The sequence below is a fragment of the Solea solea genome, chromosome 2 (assembly GCF_958295425.1).
Source record: "Solea solea chromosome 2, fSolSol10.1, whole genome shotgun sequence".
Lineage (NCBI taxonomy): Eukaryota > Metazoa > Chordata > Actinopteri > Pleuronectiformes > Soleidae > Solea > Solea solea.
The window spans coordinates 33,895,170-33,912,293 of NC_081135.1; the positions used below are offsets into that span (position 1 = coordinate 33,895,170).

The window sequence follows — 17,124 nt, forward strand, 5'->3', positions numbered from 1 at the left end:
GTGCTTTGAAAAATTGCGATGTGACCATGTTTTAGGGAGCGCCGATACATTTTGCAGGAACTACAGTTACAAGCGTGCTTGCATTTTTTGTGCTCCCACTAGCCACACTGCAGGCTTCCGCACAGACGGCCTCCTTCGTTTGATTTATGTGCAACTTCTGCAGGAATAACACAACGTAGACTTCCTGCAAAGCCAGTCATTGCGCCACCTACTGGCAACAGGAAGTACACCTTTCGTTACAAACATTGTTTCATTTATACGGTCTACATTTGCTCTTCCCTGACATAACAAATTATTGGTGGCCTCAATTGCCATGCATAAGGGTTACAGGGGCCTGGTCAGTGCTGCTTTCAGCCCTCGTGGTAAAACTTGATATTCCATTTGCTTTTTATGGCACAGCAACATGAGCAAATTCCTATTTAAACATTTAAATATACACACGCTAAAACCAGACGTCAAATGTTGTGTTGTAAATGTGTATTTTAAAATCATTCACTCATCCTCGGTGACAAATCAGCAGTCCTTATTACATCACATACACTCAAAATTTACAGCATCACCCAGGGTGGCCTAACTGTACCAAACCAGAGATAAAAAGAGGATATATCTAAATCTGTTGACAAAATTCCTATCATCTCAAGTTACATATATATACACACACTGTATATAACGTTTATGCCCAGCCCTGTATCTTAAACAGGATATTTTTAGCTATAGTGTGAACACATGAACTCCCAGCCTGTGTAAATGATATAAACGTATGACACGCCAGTGACACTCAGGCGAGGGTTTCAGACGCGTGCAACACGTGCAGCAGCATCAGGTCCAAGAGTGTGACTTAATTAGAGATTCCTTTGCTGGGTGCACAGGGTGAGGCACACCCGCTCTCATTAACAGGGGATCAGGACGGGAACGTGGAACATGGGACATTTTTTTCTTTTTGTTAAATGGAGGGCTATCAAATTTCCACTCCTGTTGTACTACTAATAACAGCATGACAAACAGTCTCTGCAGAACAGTGGCCTATTATTCTCCATGGGTATTTTTTTTTTAGAATCTCCATTCATGTTCCAAAAAAAAACAACAACCGATGACGTAAATAAATGTGTTACCCATGCACTTCTATGTTTCCTGGACACTTTGTGGTTACATTACATAAAGTCGGCTACGTTTCCCCCTCACAAGCGACAGTGAAACCACATTCCATTGCAAATACCTATGAAATTCCTCCACAACAAGTGCAAGAGTGCAAACCTATGCCTTTAAAAAGCAGTCAGGGTGAACTAGCAACAATGATCTGCCTCAGCTTGTTACAAGCACTGGTGCAAACCAGAGAGAGAGAGAGAGAGCAAGAGCAAAAAAAAAAAAAGCTCTTTCTTCCGATGTGTATTCAGAGTAAATGCAGCATGTCAAAGGGGGGGATTTATTAGGTCCCAAAAGAAAAACATTCTCTCGATGATGAAAACATGATTGGGCGACCTGGGTAGCCCAGCCTAACTTCTGATCCACTGTCACAGCAATTACCCTTGGAGCCCTGTGGCATCCGACCTCGGAGAAAAAAGAGCCCGGGGGGAAATAGAGGAGCCACAAATATCAACAAAAGGCACATTTGGAAGGCAAAGAGGATGCGACCTGGGAGAGCTGAGCTGCCTGTCCATCACTCGGAAGTGCTGTGAAAGGCTACAAAGGCCCCCAGAGTGAGACTTTGTGGGATTTTGACGTTGCCAAGAGTGAATGTAACATCGCTTTGCCAAGTATTAGGGGAAGAGACAAGAAACCCCTCCCCTCACACGTTGAGAAATATCAACAAAACTGCAGCATAAAGGACCACATTCACGGGCACACAAAGACATACAGGCTGGACGGTATATGACTAAACTCTGTGTATTATGGTGCACTGATGCCACAAGGTCTGAGGCGGAGGTGGAAGTTAGGCCTCTGCTTTACATTCCAAGAAAAGGGGGCAAGCATCCGTGACTCTGGGGAGAAAATACAGTTGCCCTCTTCCTTAATCTATCATTCTGACTGACATTCTATCCACCGAGCATTGCCAAGAGAATTACAGACACTTAAAGAAGCTCAATGGACGCCTTTTGTGTCCTACTATCTACTTGGTTCGGAGGCTTTGTGTCCGATGCCACGCATCACTGCATCATTAATTCCTTGAAAAGCTGTTTGGAAAAGAAATATCCGCTCATCTGACTCACACATCCTTTGACCACGAGGCACTAAAAAGCAAAGGCGTTACCTTCCAGGCTGAATACAAAGGTCCAAATATTACACAACCCCAAACAAGCTGCTGGTGCAGGCTGAAGAATTTCTCCTCAAAGTGCAAATCTCAAAGGACAAAGGACATAAACAACTTTTCCAGTGCATAATTATTCATCTTTTTATACCTGTCAGAGGTCGGAACTAGTCACATTTATTACATTTAACTGACAATTAATACGAGATATGTTGTAAAAGGTCAAGCACCTCAAGATTTCTCTTACATTTAAGAGTCGGTGGCTCTGAGTGCCGACACCCACATGACATCATGAGAGTGGGAAGCGAGGAGGAAATACTTTCAAAATATGACATTTCTGCTTCATCCAGTTTTTTGTTTTTTTTATAGAGTTTAAAGATTGTTTTAAAGAAAATGTTGCACAGTAATTTAGATGAACAAATGCTTGCTATGAGATAATTATGTTATAGTTGTAATAGGCCTTCCCTCTCTGTTGGCAACTGTCTTTTATTTTGAAATATTGATAAATCGAGACATTCCTACTGGCACCATGACAGAAAGTTTCTTTCCATCATTGCTTCTCAGTAAGTAACACCAGACTGAACAGTTATTGGCCTGTAAATCACAATGGCTGTATTTTAATTCTCCTCTCTTAAATGCAAAGTAAAACATGTTGGTCTTGAACCCCGTTTAAATTCTAAACATACAGCCTAGAGAGCCCATCACACCGTAGGAAGTAATTACCACATGGGTCAGTAGATGGCACCGAGTTTTACATCAGCTCTGAATCCCTGAGATAAGTGATGTGTTGTTCTCAGAACTGGGGTTAACTTCTTAACATAAAGTCTGGCTGTGGAAAAATGGAGGACACAAGCAAAGTCAGCCGTCCTCCTGAGTGGACAATCACGACAACAACGCAAGTCTAAGCAGTTTGGGTTCTACATCGTAGATGACAATATAAGGAAGAGGAGAGCTCCACCTCCAGGGAAATGGCAGAAGAAGAATCACAGAATAATGTCACCACGTGTGTCGTGTGAGCGGGAAATATCCAAATAGGAATTGAAGGAATAAAAACATGTCACATAATACTCGTTCAAACTTGTTATTTCTTGACTCAGGGGAAACTGAGGTTGGGAAGTACAATTTTTTCAAAAATACTACCCATATTCTAGTAATCCTTTAAATAGCAGTGGGAAATGTTTACCACATGAAGATAAACTCCATTCTGTGCGGACTGTAACATGAATGATGGGTCTATGAGCCGCGTGTCCGCCCCGAGGTTAAATTCCTGTGTGCATTAAAAGGTAAGATGACAGGGGTTAACTTTGCTGAGGAATCACAATCCTCTCCTGGGTCAAGCACACACTGGGCACCTTTCCACTGTCGATCACACAGAGAGGGTCTTGTTCTGTGGCCCATGTGCGGGTCAGTGCCGGCAGGTAGGAGTGAAATGATAGGCCCCCCCCCCCCCAGAGACACAGCACAGAGGACGCACTGTTTCCCCGCCGCTAAAACATCCATCGGAATGCAATAAGGGGCGGCAGGTAACTCTCAGTTCACCACATACCTTTATCAAACATCTCCTAAAACTCAGAAAAGCCCCCGTCTGCCATCTGACACTTTGGTGGGAATTCAGAGGCGAGGGAGATGGAGAGCTGAACTTGACAGGGATTAAACTGAGGTGAGGGTTTTGTTTCTTAAGGTGGTAAATTCAGCTGCTGCACTGATGTCGGGAGTTTGCTCCGCTCTCACCTTGAAACCCATTGAGGGCGAGCACAGGGGCTTTCATGGTAACCGCAAAAATGAAATACCAAGGCTGGGGGAAAATACTCCTTTTCGTTTAATTCCTTTAGACCATGGTTCATTTTTTATAAATAAACAATAAACAAAGCAAATTTGTACACAGTTGGGACTGTGATAAACTATTTAAAATCAAACTATCCACCAGATATCCTTAAGTATGTCCTACAGAGGCCGACATAATTCGGCATGCGCACTTCTCATTACCGTAACTCCTAAACCGTGTGCGATATCTAGAAGATTCAAAAACTATAGACTGGCGATCTGTCCAGGGTGTGAACCCGCCTTTCGCTCTTTGTCAGCTGAGACCATCATGTGGAGGATAAAGCGGTAGAAGATGGATGATGGATACTGGAAAGCAGAGAAACAGTCATTACGGTAGAACCTCAGGACTTCAGCGGAACGACCACCAGCTTCTCAGTACCATAGTTCCTTAACGGTTGAATAACTGCCGGATATCGAATGAAAATAAAGACTATCTACTCTGGTCAGGAGGGGGCCAGTCAAGTGATGAAGAAAAAAGTTTTTATGGAAAAAGCAACTGTTCAGTAGCGCTGGGCGATATGAGCTCAAAATTATATCTCGATATTAAATCTTTTTAAAATAAAAGTGTTGGAACGATATATCGTTCATAATAAAAAATTATATTTGTGATGCAATCTAAACAAAAACAGCATACAAAAATAACTCATTATAACTGGACATTAAGTGGCGGGCGACCTCTGGGTTAAATGGTAACATTTACTCTCATCTTTCTTTCAGTATTGGCTGAGCCCAAGTATAGTAGTTTCATTTTATTCCCATCATAAATCACTTGCTGAGTCTCAAAGGGCTTAACGTGCGTCAAAATTCCCCTTAGGGTTATTTTGCAGTTCATTCAAAATTCCGTTGATGCAAAACTCTTTAGAATGAAACACCCGGTTTTTTGTGAATGACGGCAGTTTGCAAGCTGCGTCTGTGCATCTTTGTCATTAAAAGTCATTCTCTGTGTTGCCTTCTTCTCACATCCTGCTCTTATACAACAACCTCTCCATGCAAAGCACACAGGCACACATTCTTTGTGCAGCCCATTCATGACCCCCCCCCGGTTCAAAGTCTATAGGTTGCGTACTTTGCTTTTTACATGAGGGTTCGACTTTCTGCTCGATTGCTATCGCTCTTCAAAAGTTCTTCGCCGTGGGCCTCCCTGAGTGCTGCTGCTGACAGGAGCAGACACACTGCTCGTCTTCACCTGGATCAAAAGCCACAAGCATCACTGCAACACACAAGGAGCAACTATCTGCACCTGAACGCACCTCTGACACAAGAATTGTTCAGTCCAGTTAGAAGCTTTCAGCTTTAAACGAAGCTTGTTATTCACTGAATTGCTGTCAGTTTGTGTGCAAATAATATTCTGGATGTTTCAAATGTTTATTCAACAGTACTGTCGGCTTTAACAACCAATCACATCCAATCGGATCACTCGTTACTGACAGGTGATTTCAAGTGTCAGTGTCAAACCAACACGATATTTAAAATTAAATATGTGCATCTTAAAGGATTAGATACTATTTTAGAGCTGCGACTAAGGATTATTTTCTTAATCGATTAATCGAGTAATTGTTTGGTCCATAAAATGTCAGAAAATGTTTGTCCACAAACCAAATTTATTACATTTTTAGTGATTTTGTTGTTCTATGAAACCAGAAAATATTCACATTTGAGAAGCTGAAAAATCTGAAAACTTTCAGACCAATTAATCAGTAGCCAAAAATTGTTTATTTTGATTAAATTACTCATTTAGAAATAAATTAATTGGGTAAAAAACAAATGAATTTTATCATTACATGTCATATCATGTACATATACATGATACATATCATAAAGTGCAATAAACAGTGATTTAAAATTGCTCACCAACATACAGTCCTAGTGACAGAAGGCACCTGCATCATTCCAGTGCCTCGTGCGTTACAATGATCTTGTAAAGGTTCAGTGTGTAAAATGAAGGTGAAATTAATTTAATTTGGCCGAAATTGAAAATAAACGTGATTGTTTATAAGTGTACCATCACTGAATTGTTATTTTTCATTTCCTCAAAATCCTTTTATATTTGTATCAGGAGGCTGATGTTCTGGCCCACCCTGTTTTTACAACTTATTATTTTGAGTTGAGTCATGACGACTAACTGCAACACACCTGAAAGATAAAAGTTGTTAAATTTGACACACTGTACCTTTGAGAATCTTTTTTCCATTAAAAATATTATTTAAATCAATTTAAGATGCAAAAAATAAGTTTTTAATCGTACTAAAAGTGTGTTTTAGAGCTAATTGTACGAATACATTTAATTCTACACACTGTTTATTCAAAATAAAATGGTGAAAAATATCACATTTGGAAATTCAAATTCTAGTAAAAAATAAAGTACAGAACAGAAGAGTCATAAAAGACTCCAACTGTCCAGCTTCTACTACAAAAAGGTTCCACTAAATTAAACGTGAAGGCTGATTGTTTACACTCGGCATGACTGATGACATTTGGCTGCTTCAGTGGAGCGACTATTTTCAACACTTCAGCACCGCGTCATTATTTCAACCACAGCTCTCTCCTGGCAGAGTTGAGACATTGGTTTCCCACAGCTCAGCATGTGCCCCACAGCTCGACATGCCAGCTGTTTGTCTGTGCCACAGGAGAGCTCAGAATATCCAGGGAAAGCCTTCCACTCCACAAAGCACTCAACGTGTCTTAGTCCACAGCGGGAACTGCACCGTTTAGTTCGCTGAGGCGGCCAATTATGGATTCGTTCAGTGTTTAAACCAACGTCTACGCACGGGACTACTACACGTGGCATCAGCTAGAGATTATATCACTCAGTAGTTCTATCATCAACTGAAGACTCTGAGAACATAATGCCTGCAAGTGCATGAGGACGAGTTTGCAAGTAAACAAACTCAATGCCCAATTTTAAAATGGTAAAAATGGTAAAAATCACTTATATCTCAATTCATCCCTTCTTTTAAACCCATCACGTATTCAACCGAGCCATGTATGTGTATTTTATGTGGAAGTAATACAGTATTAGTAGTGTTTATTCTTTGCAAACAGAACATAAACTGGTGGCAGGAGCAGTGGACAGGTTGGCGGTTGGAGGATATCACCCCAGCCATTAACCCAGTGGTCTCAAACTTGCAGCCCCCAAATCAATTTCATGTGGCCCACCACTTAATATGAACTTATGAGTCATTATTTCTGTATGTTTTTTATTACTATAAATTTGCATCATAAATATGTTTATATTGTGAACTTTTTTATCATTCCATATGAAAAAACCCACACTTTTATTGTGAAAATATGTGAAATATAAGTATTTTTCTCAAAAAGTTGGCCTTTTTTTACTTATTCTGAAAACATGCGTTCATCTCAACTGTCCAGGGTGTACCCCGCCTATCGCCCGATGTAGCTGAGATTGGCACAGCACCCCCCGCAACCCTCTGGTGGAGGATAAAGCGGTAGATGATGACTGACTGACTGATGCGTTCATCTCCAACATTTAGCAAAGGAAATGTCTAAATCTCAATATTTAACAGATGAATCTGGTGTATTTAGTGACAGCACTGCCGAAAGCCGGCGATCGTGAGCCGAATCCCAACCCGTTCGGCCGTACTTCGGTTCAGTGAGTCCAGTCATGCAGGAAGCACTGAACTAACCTGTTTAATTAACTGATTCTAATGATTCAGTTACACCGAAAACGTCACTAGTTTATGTGATGACTTTAGTAATGGAAATCAACCCAAAAAAGCACCAAAACCGACTACTCTCAAATAAATAATCGACAGATTATTCACTGGTTAGCTGCAGCCCTACAGCTTTAACTCTGGTGTGACTTGCATAATCACACCATGGGAAAACTAATGTCAAACATCATGAGTCTGTGGGGTTAAACAATGACAGTTTGGGGTCAGACAGAGCGACAGAGACAAAAAGGTCAGGTCACAGGTCAGTCATCACATTCCACTCCGATTAGAAAGTAAAAGCCTCCGGCTGCACGACCAAAATCATATTTCCCAAAGTAAGTTGTGCAGTAATCACATATGTAAACTCTCATCATCAACAGCAGAGCCGAGCAGAGGGAGGGGAAGAGGAAATTGTTTCAATGACATCACTGCAGGTAGAACCACAAACCTTTTTTGATCCTGTGCTTTTGACAAGCACATGCATGCGTGACTGAACTTGGACTTTTCAGAGTGGCCTCCGGCAGTCATTATAGTGAATGGTTTACCTCATTCACTCACATTATACCTGCACTGAGGCTTCTGTACAAAGTGTTTCTGAGCACCTATATTATGTCTTTATTCTGCCTCTATTATGATGAAATGAATGAAAGTGGGTTGACTTATTATAGGACTTTCCCTTGATTGAAAACAATGAGTGAGTGAGTCAAGTGGAAGCAAAGGTCGAAACAATCTTATCTGAGCTGTAGAGAAAGTTGGTTTGAGTTATGAACCCGTGCAACGAATATAAACAAACATGAGGTCAGTGAAAACAACCTGAGCTTTAAAACCCTTCTTACCTTCTTCTTCTTCTTCTCCTCCTCCTCATGCTGGAACACTGGCATCTGCAGAAAGTCCTCCTCACAGCAGATGAAGCTCACCGTGCATCCCATCCGAGCCACTAGACCAGCAGAGCGCACACACGGCCAGACCCATCCAACAAACCAACACAGTCCCCCTGTGTCTCTCTGTGTCCCTCTGTGTCTCTCTGTGTCTCTCCAGGGGACTTTGTAAACAGTCAAACGTGCTACAAGTAACGCGCGCCGTGGATCTGTGGCATCACTGTGGGTGAACTCCCTCTCTCTATCTCTCTCACTCTCTTTCTCTCTCTCGAGGAGACTCCCAGTCACACACACACACACATACACACACACACTTGCCTGTCACCACGCGCTGACTGACGAGCGCCACTGCCACACACAACTCCGCGTTTCCGTCACGTGTGTTTGTGATTGATGTTTGAATCTGTCTGTCTGTCTGTCTGTCCGTCACGGTGACGCGGAACCCAGGTGTGTTTTTTTTTGTTTTTTTTACCCAAAGTCTGAGGGACTTCACTCATGCAACTCTGTCTCCACCTGCTGGCTGATCCATGACGTAGCAGCCATGAGTCACATTACATTGAGCTGTAATGTAATATAATTAGGGCTGCAATTATTCGATTAATTTTTTGACTGAATTTGCTTTAATATTTAAAACACGTTTTCAGATTTTTCAGCTTCTTAAATGTGAATATGTTCTGGTTTCTTATTAATTGATTAATTATTTTGGTTTGTGTGGACAAAACAAGACATTTTCCATTGAATGGATCAAACAAGGAGTTGATTAATCGATAAAATAATCAATAGGTGAACCAATTCTGAAAATGATCGTTTGTTCCAGCCTATCGATAGATAGATAGATAGATAGATAGATAGATAGATAGATAGATAGATAGAAAGAAAGAATGATAAATCCAATAGAAGAAAAAACATCTCTGAGAATCCTGAAAACATTGATGATTAGTCTTTTTTTTAGATAAATAATATAGATTTTAACATGTTCCAAACCTCAAATCACTTCCTCAGATGTCTTATATTGTCCACGAATTAAATATATTCAGTTTACTGTCTTAGTTGAGTAAATACATCACAACACAATTACGCTTAAAAGGCTGAAACACAGTGAAATCCGCGACAACAATGAGATAGTAGCTCGGAACTATAGACAGTAGGGGGCAGTGGTGCAATTTGTTGGATGCCGTCGGTAGCAAAACGCCGACGAAGAAGATGAAGAAGACAGCTAGCTTTAGCAGTGTTGTTGTCGGCACATATTTACCATATTTGACAGCTTATATTATCACAGAAAAGCAGTGGGACTTCATATACGACCATAAATTAAGACCTCTCTCTGAGCCCGAGGCACTAAAAGCGGATATTTACGTGGCAGCCATACTGCTAAATGCTAAATAAATGTTGATGGTCTGTTTCACAGATACAAAGCACTGCGGAAACCCGGGCGGTAGGTCGGATATCTCTTATGATATTGTGTTTTAATCTCAGATTTAAATAAGTGGTTTTGTTGTGTGTTTTGTTAAATATATGTGTTATTTAACGTCATTGTGTGGCTACAACACTTCTATAGTGTAGTTTTGTATTTTTGCTGAATTATGGAAGAAAATATACCAAACATGTTAGTGTTTTTTAAGAAAACTGATTATGACTTTATACTTTATATTAAATATTTGGCATGCCATTGTTATATTCTAGAAATTAAATAACTTATTTTGTTTTTTCAGGTGCAATGGAGACAGTGGAACCACATCAATGTGTACAATTTGGGCATTATAGTTTTGTCTCTTAGCCATGTTCAAAAAAAGGCTGACTGCTCCACCTACTGAGATTCAGCTGGGAAACTACAAATGCTGTCGGTGCACTGAGGTCTGTACCGAGCCACATGTTCTGCATCATCACTGCAAAATCGTTCAGAGTGGATACAACAATGAAGGTCTGCCCTCAGTTCTGTTCAGCAGCACAGATTGACAAGGAGGGTATCGACATGGTCTCTTTCTTTAAACCCCTTGCACCGTTCCCTCCCACTCCCAAAGCATTGTTGCAGCAGAGGCTGAGATGGAGGAACACATGCCCCTCAGCCGTGTTCACTGTGAGTTTGTCGCTGAAACTGCTCAGAAACTGAGTGATCACCTCTCGCAGCACAACCAGCTTCCAAGTTGTGCTGAAGGTAAAAATGACATTTGCATAGAATATATTGCGTTATACAACCCATATCTTTGTTGATCTGTTGCCAATCATGAGCATTTTGACACATTTGTTCACAGACAGCGAGACTGCGCCCACGACTGCATCTGCCATTGGAAGTCATCAGACTCGGGTGTCCAGCCGACTAAAAAGAAAACTGAAATCCAGGCCAGCGAGTTCTTCGTCTTCACCAGGAGATGGGGACAAAGAACAGCCTGAAAAGGATGGACGTGATACGAAAAGAAGACGAAAGGCGGTGAATAGAGACAAAGACGCAGCATTGGACACAGCTGTACTAAAATCCAAAGGTACTGGATGTACAACAGTCTGCCTGGTAGATTATAGAGTCTAGATTAGATTACAAGGTTAAGACCTTGTGAAGTGCCATCCACAATATGTTACACTTGCTGAGATGCTGAGTGGGAATTAAATTGATTTATATCCTAGAATGTTATCCATTTTTAAATTATCAGTTACTTAGTTAATTATTTTCTTGATAAATTGACAAAATTAGTGAAATCACACATTTTATGTAGATGCTCATGAAGTTGATTAGATCGAATTGTATCAATAGTTTACAATGAATGAAAATGTCTACTGTGTCAAGAAAACGTACTTAAACATGTGTGTCATGTGTTGTCGTCCGCTAGAATACGTTGCAGAGGCTGCAGAGCACATCTACCGCACTCACACCTGCCCCACATGCCGCCGCTGCTTCAAGATGCGGTCCCACCTGCAGGAACACCTCCACATACATTTCCCTGACCCCAGTCTCCAGTGTCCCACCTGCAAGCGTTACTTCACCAGCAAGAGCAAACTACGCATACACAGACTCCGCGAGGCAGGAGAAAAAGTTCACCGCTGCCACTTGTGTGACTATTCCGCCGTGGAGCAGAACGCGGTCCGACGGCATCTCATCAGCATGCATGCTGACGCGGCACAAGGAGGCGTGAACGGTCCAAGTTATCCTTGCCCTACGTGTGGTCAGAGCTTTCGCCAAAGCAGGTCACTCAAGACTCACATGAAGATGCACAACATCCCAACAACCAGCCAGCCCGTGGCCTGCTTTCAAGAGGCCTGTTCTTTCCAGACTTCTTCACCCAAAGAACTTCTTAGACACACTCTTGAAGTCCATGGAGTCCAGGCAGTACAGTGTCGCCATCATGCCTGTGGTGCCGTTTTTGAAAAAGAGACTGACATGGAGGCTCATTATCGGACACACCTGGCATACCACTGCTCACAGTGTGACTTCTCCTGCTCAAATAAAGCCCTTTTCCTCCAGCACCAGCGGCAGGGCCACGCAGGCACCGACAAGCTCTGCTGTGACTTTTGCTCCTTCGAAACGTTTAACCCCGTGGAGTTTGAGCAGCACATCGGACATTTGCACGCCAACGAGAAGATCCACCGTTGCTCTCAGTGCAGCTACGTGACGTCACACAAGCGTGGCTTGAAGAGACACGTGCTGATGCACAGTGGTGAGGAAGATGTATGTTTTCTTGTCAAATCTCGTAGGTCACTCGCTGTACTAACACTTTCTCTCTCTTTCTGTGAAAGGTGAGAGGCCCCACAAGTGCAGCTTGTGTGATTTCAGGTGCCGAGATGAGTCCTACCTCTCCAGACATATGCTCACTCACTCCGACGACAAGAACTTCATGTGCGCTGAATGTGGATATGTCACTAAATGGAAGCACTACCTGAACGTCCACATGAGGAAACATGCTGGAGACCTCAGGTAGATCTTTTATGTTTTTTTCTACTGATGTCTGGGCACAGATCTATCAACAATTACAGTGTTTGTTATTGTTTCTATTTAATTAAATTTAGTTTCTATATGCCTTTAACACACTCAAACAGGTATTTTCACATATTCAACCCAATCAAAGCTGTATGTAGGATCAGGTGAACGTAGTTGGTAGAATGTGCAGTTTCTCTTTATTTGATACGGGGGGGAGGGGCATAGCTTTTACATTTGTTACTGAAACTTCCTGTCTCGTCTCCTAGGTATCAGTGCGATCAATGCTCCTACCGTTGTCACCGCATGGACCAGCTGAACAGCCACAAGCTAAGACACCAGGCCAAAACACTCATGTGCGAGATCTGTGCGTATGCCTGCAAGCGAAAATATGAGCTTCGCAATCACATGTTGGCCAAACACTCTGGAGAGGAGAGACCGCCGTCTGTGCATCAGTGCAAATACTGCGCCTACACCACCTGCTACCGACAAGCACTTCAGAACCATGAGAACTGCAAACACACCAAGCTGAAAGAGTTTCACTGTGCCCTCTGCGCTTACTCTTCCTTCAGTATCATCAGCCTTTTCCTGCACAAGAGGAAATCTCATGGGTATGTACCCGGGGACAAAGCATGGCTGGAGCACTATGCCGCAAAAGAGAAGGAGAGAAACTCAGCAGATTTTGTGGAGGATTTCTACAATAATCACGCCACAGATCATGAGCAGCCCGGACAGTCCAGTGAAGGAGAGCCGGCATCTCAAAGAGAACAGCTCAGGCCTGCAGGTGCAGCCGGTCACAGTAGACAAACCGCACCTGCAGTGCAATCCATGGAAGCCGTCAATGCTTTGAACGTTCCTCAAGAGGTTGTTCATGAAGGCATTTCAGACAGTCTGCCATCTGTGAACAGTCCAGAGGAGTACTGCACTCTGATATTAACTACCCTGTCTACCACTGACTGTCAGAACCCCTCACTGCAAAACGTGGAGGAAGACCGTGCAAGTCAAAGTCAAATGACGGCTACTTCCAAAACATCTCTGGAGAAAGCAGACTGCTCTACATCTACAACTTCATCAGAGGAGGATAACGTAGCAACGTCTCACGAAGAGTGTGAACTAAATGACTTAGACGACAGCTGTGAGCCTGCAAATGATTCAGCCAGTCAATCAGTTGAGCATAGGAAGTGCCAAATACCAGAGGTGGCGAGTGATGGTAAAACAGTCGGTTCTATTTTGCCAGAAGCGCAAAATCGACCATTGGAATCTGAGGTCCGCCTGAACGCTATGAAGAAGCACGACAAGGACCAAGCAGATGCAATGGTTCTGGAGGGACGCGTGCAGATGCTTGTGGTGTCAACCAAAGACGTTAAAGGCTGTGAAAAGCGCTCTGACAAAACCACAGAGGAGACCGCGTTTCGCGGCCAGGCCGTGCGCACTGGGAAAACACAGGAACACAAGTGCCAGGCCTGTGGTGCTCACTTCAAACAGAGACGAGGACTTGATAGTCACTGTGCAAAGAAGTGCCCAGCACTTCCACGAAAAACAAGAACATTTGTTGGCTTTTCAAAAATATGTCCAGCTGCAGAGGAGAGCTGTAATCAGGGTAAGCAGGCATTAAAAGAACTGCCAGAGGGAACGGATACAGATCGGACAGAGCTGTCTTCACAAATTCAGTCCTCTACAGACTCAATTGATCCAGATGAAGTGTGTACATCTCATTTAACGGTCTCTGAGAGATCTGACGATGCACCTTCAGGACCTCAGCAAAGCAAATCTTGTGTCAACTATGGGAAAAACCTCTTACATCACAACAAAGACCGTGGTGTATCACTGGAGAAAGGGGCCCTTTATACTAAAAGAGATAATAAATTCAAATGCAACCTGTGCCCATTTGCGTCTGTCAGGCTTGCGATAGTTGAACGGCACCTCACAACCTGCCCAAACAGAAATCAGAGAGGAGACAATCGGATTCCTTCAGAAGTGGATGGTGATAGTGAAAATGAATCAGACCCAGCAAAAGAGGTGAATGAGAACAATGCATTAGACGGCTATGAAAAGAGCAGCTGCACAAAGGCAGGTGAAGTCCAGTGCACAGCGTGTGCATTTGCAAGTAAATCGTCAACGACCTTGACCCGCCACGTTCTGCGCGTTCATAAAAAGAAGTTTGCAGTCGCCCAGCCGAAGCGTTTGCGTTGCCATCAGTGTTCGTTCACCTGTAAGCAGGAACGCTGCATGGCACAACACGTCGCCCTCAAACACAAAGGTGTCAGGCCTCACCGTTGCCGATACTGTCCTTTTGCCACCACGCGGCGCTATCGCTTGGAAGAGCACGAGTCTCTTCACACGGGAGTTGGGCGCCACGAGTGCGACGTGTGTGACAAGACCTTTGGGGCCGTGACGAAACTGCGGCAGCACAAGATGCGCATACACGACAAACAGCCTGTGCACTCGTGCCCTCTGTGTGACTTCAGTGGCTTCACACTGGACGATATAAGGCGGCATCAACTGAGGTGCCACACGGGGGAATTAAAGCACGCTTGCACTGACTGCGACGCCTGCTTCAGTTCAGAGATTGCACTAAGAAACCACTGCAAACGTGTTCACCAGCTCCAAGGCTGTTTCCCGTGCAAGCAGTGTGACCACACGTGTGGCAGCGAGGACGCACTGAAGGCCCACCAGCAAAGCAAACACCGTGAGCTAAAATGCACCACCTGTCAGGAGACTTTTTTGACAAGGCAACACCTGGAGCTCCATCAGAGGAGCCACCTCGCACACCGGTGTCAGCTGTGCTCCTTTGCCACTAAAACAAGGCAGCGTTTAGCTCTGCACCTTGTTGGCGAACACGAGGACGGACCCCCCGAGGACAAGCCCCTCAAGTGCAGCACGTGTTCGTTCGCTTGTCGGCATCAGCTGGTGCTGGAGCATCATCTGCGGTCACACGGAGGCAGGCGTCTGTACAAATGCCGAGACTGCGACTACTCCACCAGGAACAAGCAGAAGATCACGTGGCACATTCGCACGCACACTGGGGAGAAGCCGTACCGCTGCGAGCAGTGTAGTTACACCTGCACTGACCCGTCCAGGCTGAAGGTGAGTGGGGTGAACTGAAGAATTTCAGATTTTCAGTCTATAAATGTGGTTGGTGTGTTCGTAATAGCTGTGAAATAACTGTATAGATCAGGTTTTTCTGAAATGTGATTGTACTGATACAGTCACACCCTCTGCACAGGTCTCACTGAAAACATGCTGCCATGAAAATCAGATTTTAGCCACTTAACAAAAGACTTCCCTCATACATTCTACACCTACTGCGATGTTTGCCACTTTATTTCACCCTTAGACAGCCTTTTCTGATTTGAAAGTGAAGTTTCATCGCCTTTATTTCGTTTGTTTGGAATGTGTAGAAAATTAATCATTTATTTTAGTATTTGCGGTTCATTTGCTAGAGACTGACACAGTGTATCTAAACAAAATGAAAACAGTGTTTATCGTAGATGTTAATTTGCAACACCAGGTCCCCCAGAAGGGCTTTTATGAAGTTATATTCAACAGAATTTTACATTAAAAAGAAGAAAATAAAACTGAATATAAAATGTGTCAAATAAAGGATACACATAAAAATAATACAGATTAGATGAGTACAAGAGTACAATGTTGCTTCTGTAGGGTCTGGTTCTAGGATAAGAAAAACTAGATGGCCATGAAACCAAAATACAAGGAAAATGCTTCTTATATCACATATTTCTTTTTGGTTTTTTTTAACAATTTATATCACAGCTTCATATGAGGGTTCACCAAGAAGAGAGGAAGTACCTTTGTCCAGAGTGCGGCTACAAATGCAAGTGGGCAAGTCAGCTGAAGTATCACATGACCAAGCACACAGGTATCAACGACACAATTATTCATTATTTGTTATTAAAAGAGTCATCTGTAATGTTTTTCTGTGCTTGTAGTTTACAGATTAATGTATTTGTTCTCTGCAGGAGAGAAGCCATATGCCTGCGACGACTGTGACTATCGCACCAACAGAGCGGACGCCTTGCGCGCCCACCGGGACACTCAACACTGCGACGTGCGTCCTTACGTCTGCGAGAAATGTGGCAAAGCCTTCAAGACGAGCTTCATACTCAAGACCCACCAGCGGCAGCACAGTGACGGGCGGCCGTACGCGTGCGGACTGTGTCACAAGGCCTTCCGGTGGCCGGCGGGTCTCAGACACCACTTCCTGTCTCACACCAAGCAGCAGCCTTTCGGCTGTCGCCACTGCTCCTACCGGGCGAAGCAGAAGTTCCAAGTCGCCAAGCATCTGCAGAGACATCACCCGGAGGAGTCGGTCGAGCAGGGGGTGGTGAGGCACGCGGAAGCTGTGAGCCTGACCCTGAAGGAGGCGCTGCAGGGGACACTGCACGAGAGAGCAGCTGATGTGGACAAAGAGGGGGAAGCCAGTGAAGGAGCAGCTGAGGAGACAAGACAGTGAGACCAGACACTGAGGAGCGGCCACAGCGCTGTTTTAAGGTGTCGTGTGTCCTAACTACGACTGTTCACACACTGGGAAAAAAAAAAACATCCCAACGTATTTGTTAATTAATTTTTATTCTGTTCCAT

At 43.5% G+C, this 17,124-nt stretch overlaps 2 protein-coding genes across 3 annotated transcripts in view; one reads left to right on the plus strand and one right to left on the minus strand.

Annotated features, from left to right (window-relative positions):
• tns1b (tensin 1b) overlaps nt 1-8,909 on the minus strand; it is a 174,116-nt gene extending 165,207 nt beyond the window's left edge. Inside the window, exon 1 of one of the 2 annotated variants that reach the window (XM_058623398.1) lies at nt 8,577-8,909. In XM_058623398.1, the coding sequence (XP_058479381.1) occupies nt 8,577-8,669 (93 nt within the window). In that variant the 5' untranslated portion in view covers nt 8,670-8,909. The remainder of the gene's footprint in view (nt 1-8,576) is intronic. The other variant, XM_058623414.1, reaches the window with a different exon arrangement.
• A 911-nt stretch (nt 8,910-9,820) lies between these two features.
• On the plus strand, nt 9,821-17,114 carry znf142 (zinc finger protein 142). The gene is made up of 9 exons (XM_058620458.1): nt 9,821-10,053; nt 10,331-10,472; nt 10,552-10,773; nt 10,871-11,098; nt 11,441-12,265; nt 12,345-12,522; nt 12,792-15,609; nt 16,297-16,402; nt 16,503-17,114. The coding sequence occupies exons 3-9, from the start codon at nt 10,662-10,664 to the stop codon at nt 16,994-16,996; spliced, it is 4,761 nt and encodes a 1,586-aa protein (XP_058476441.1). The 5' UTR covers nt 9,821-10,053; nt 10,331-10,472; nt 10,552-10,661; the 3' UTR covers nt 16,997-17,114.
• The last annotated feature ends 10 nt before the right edge of the window (nt 17,115-17,124 follow it).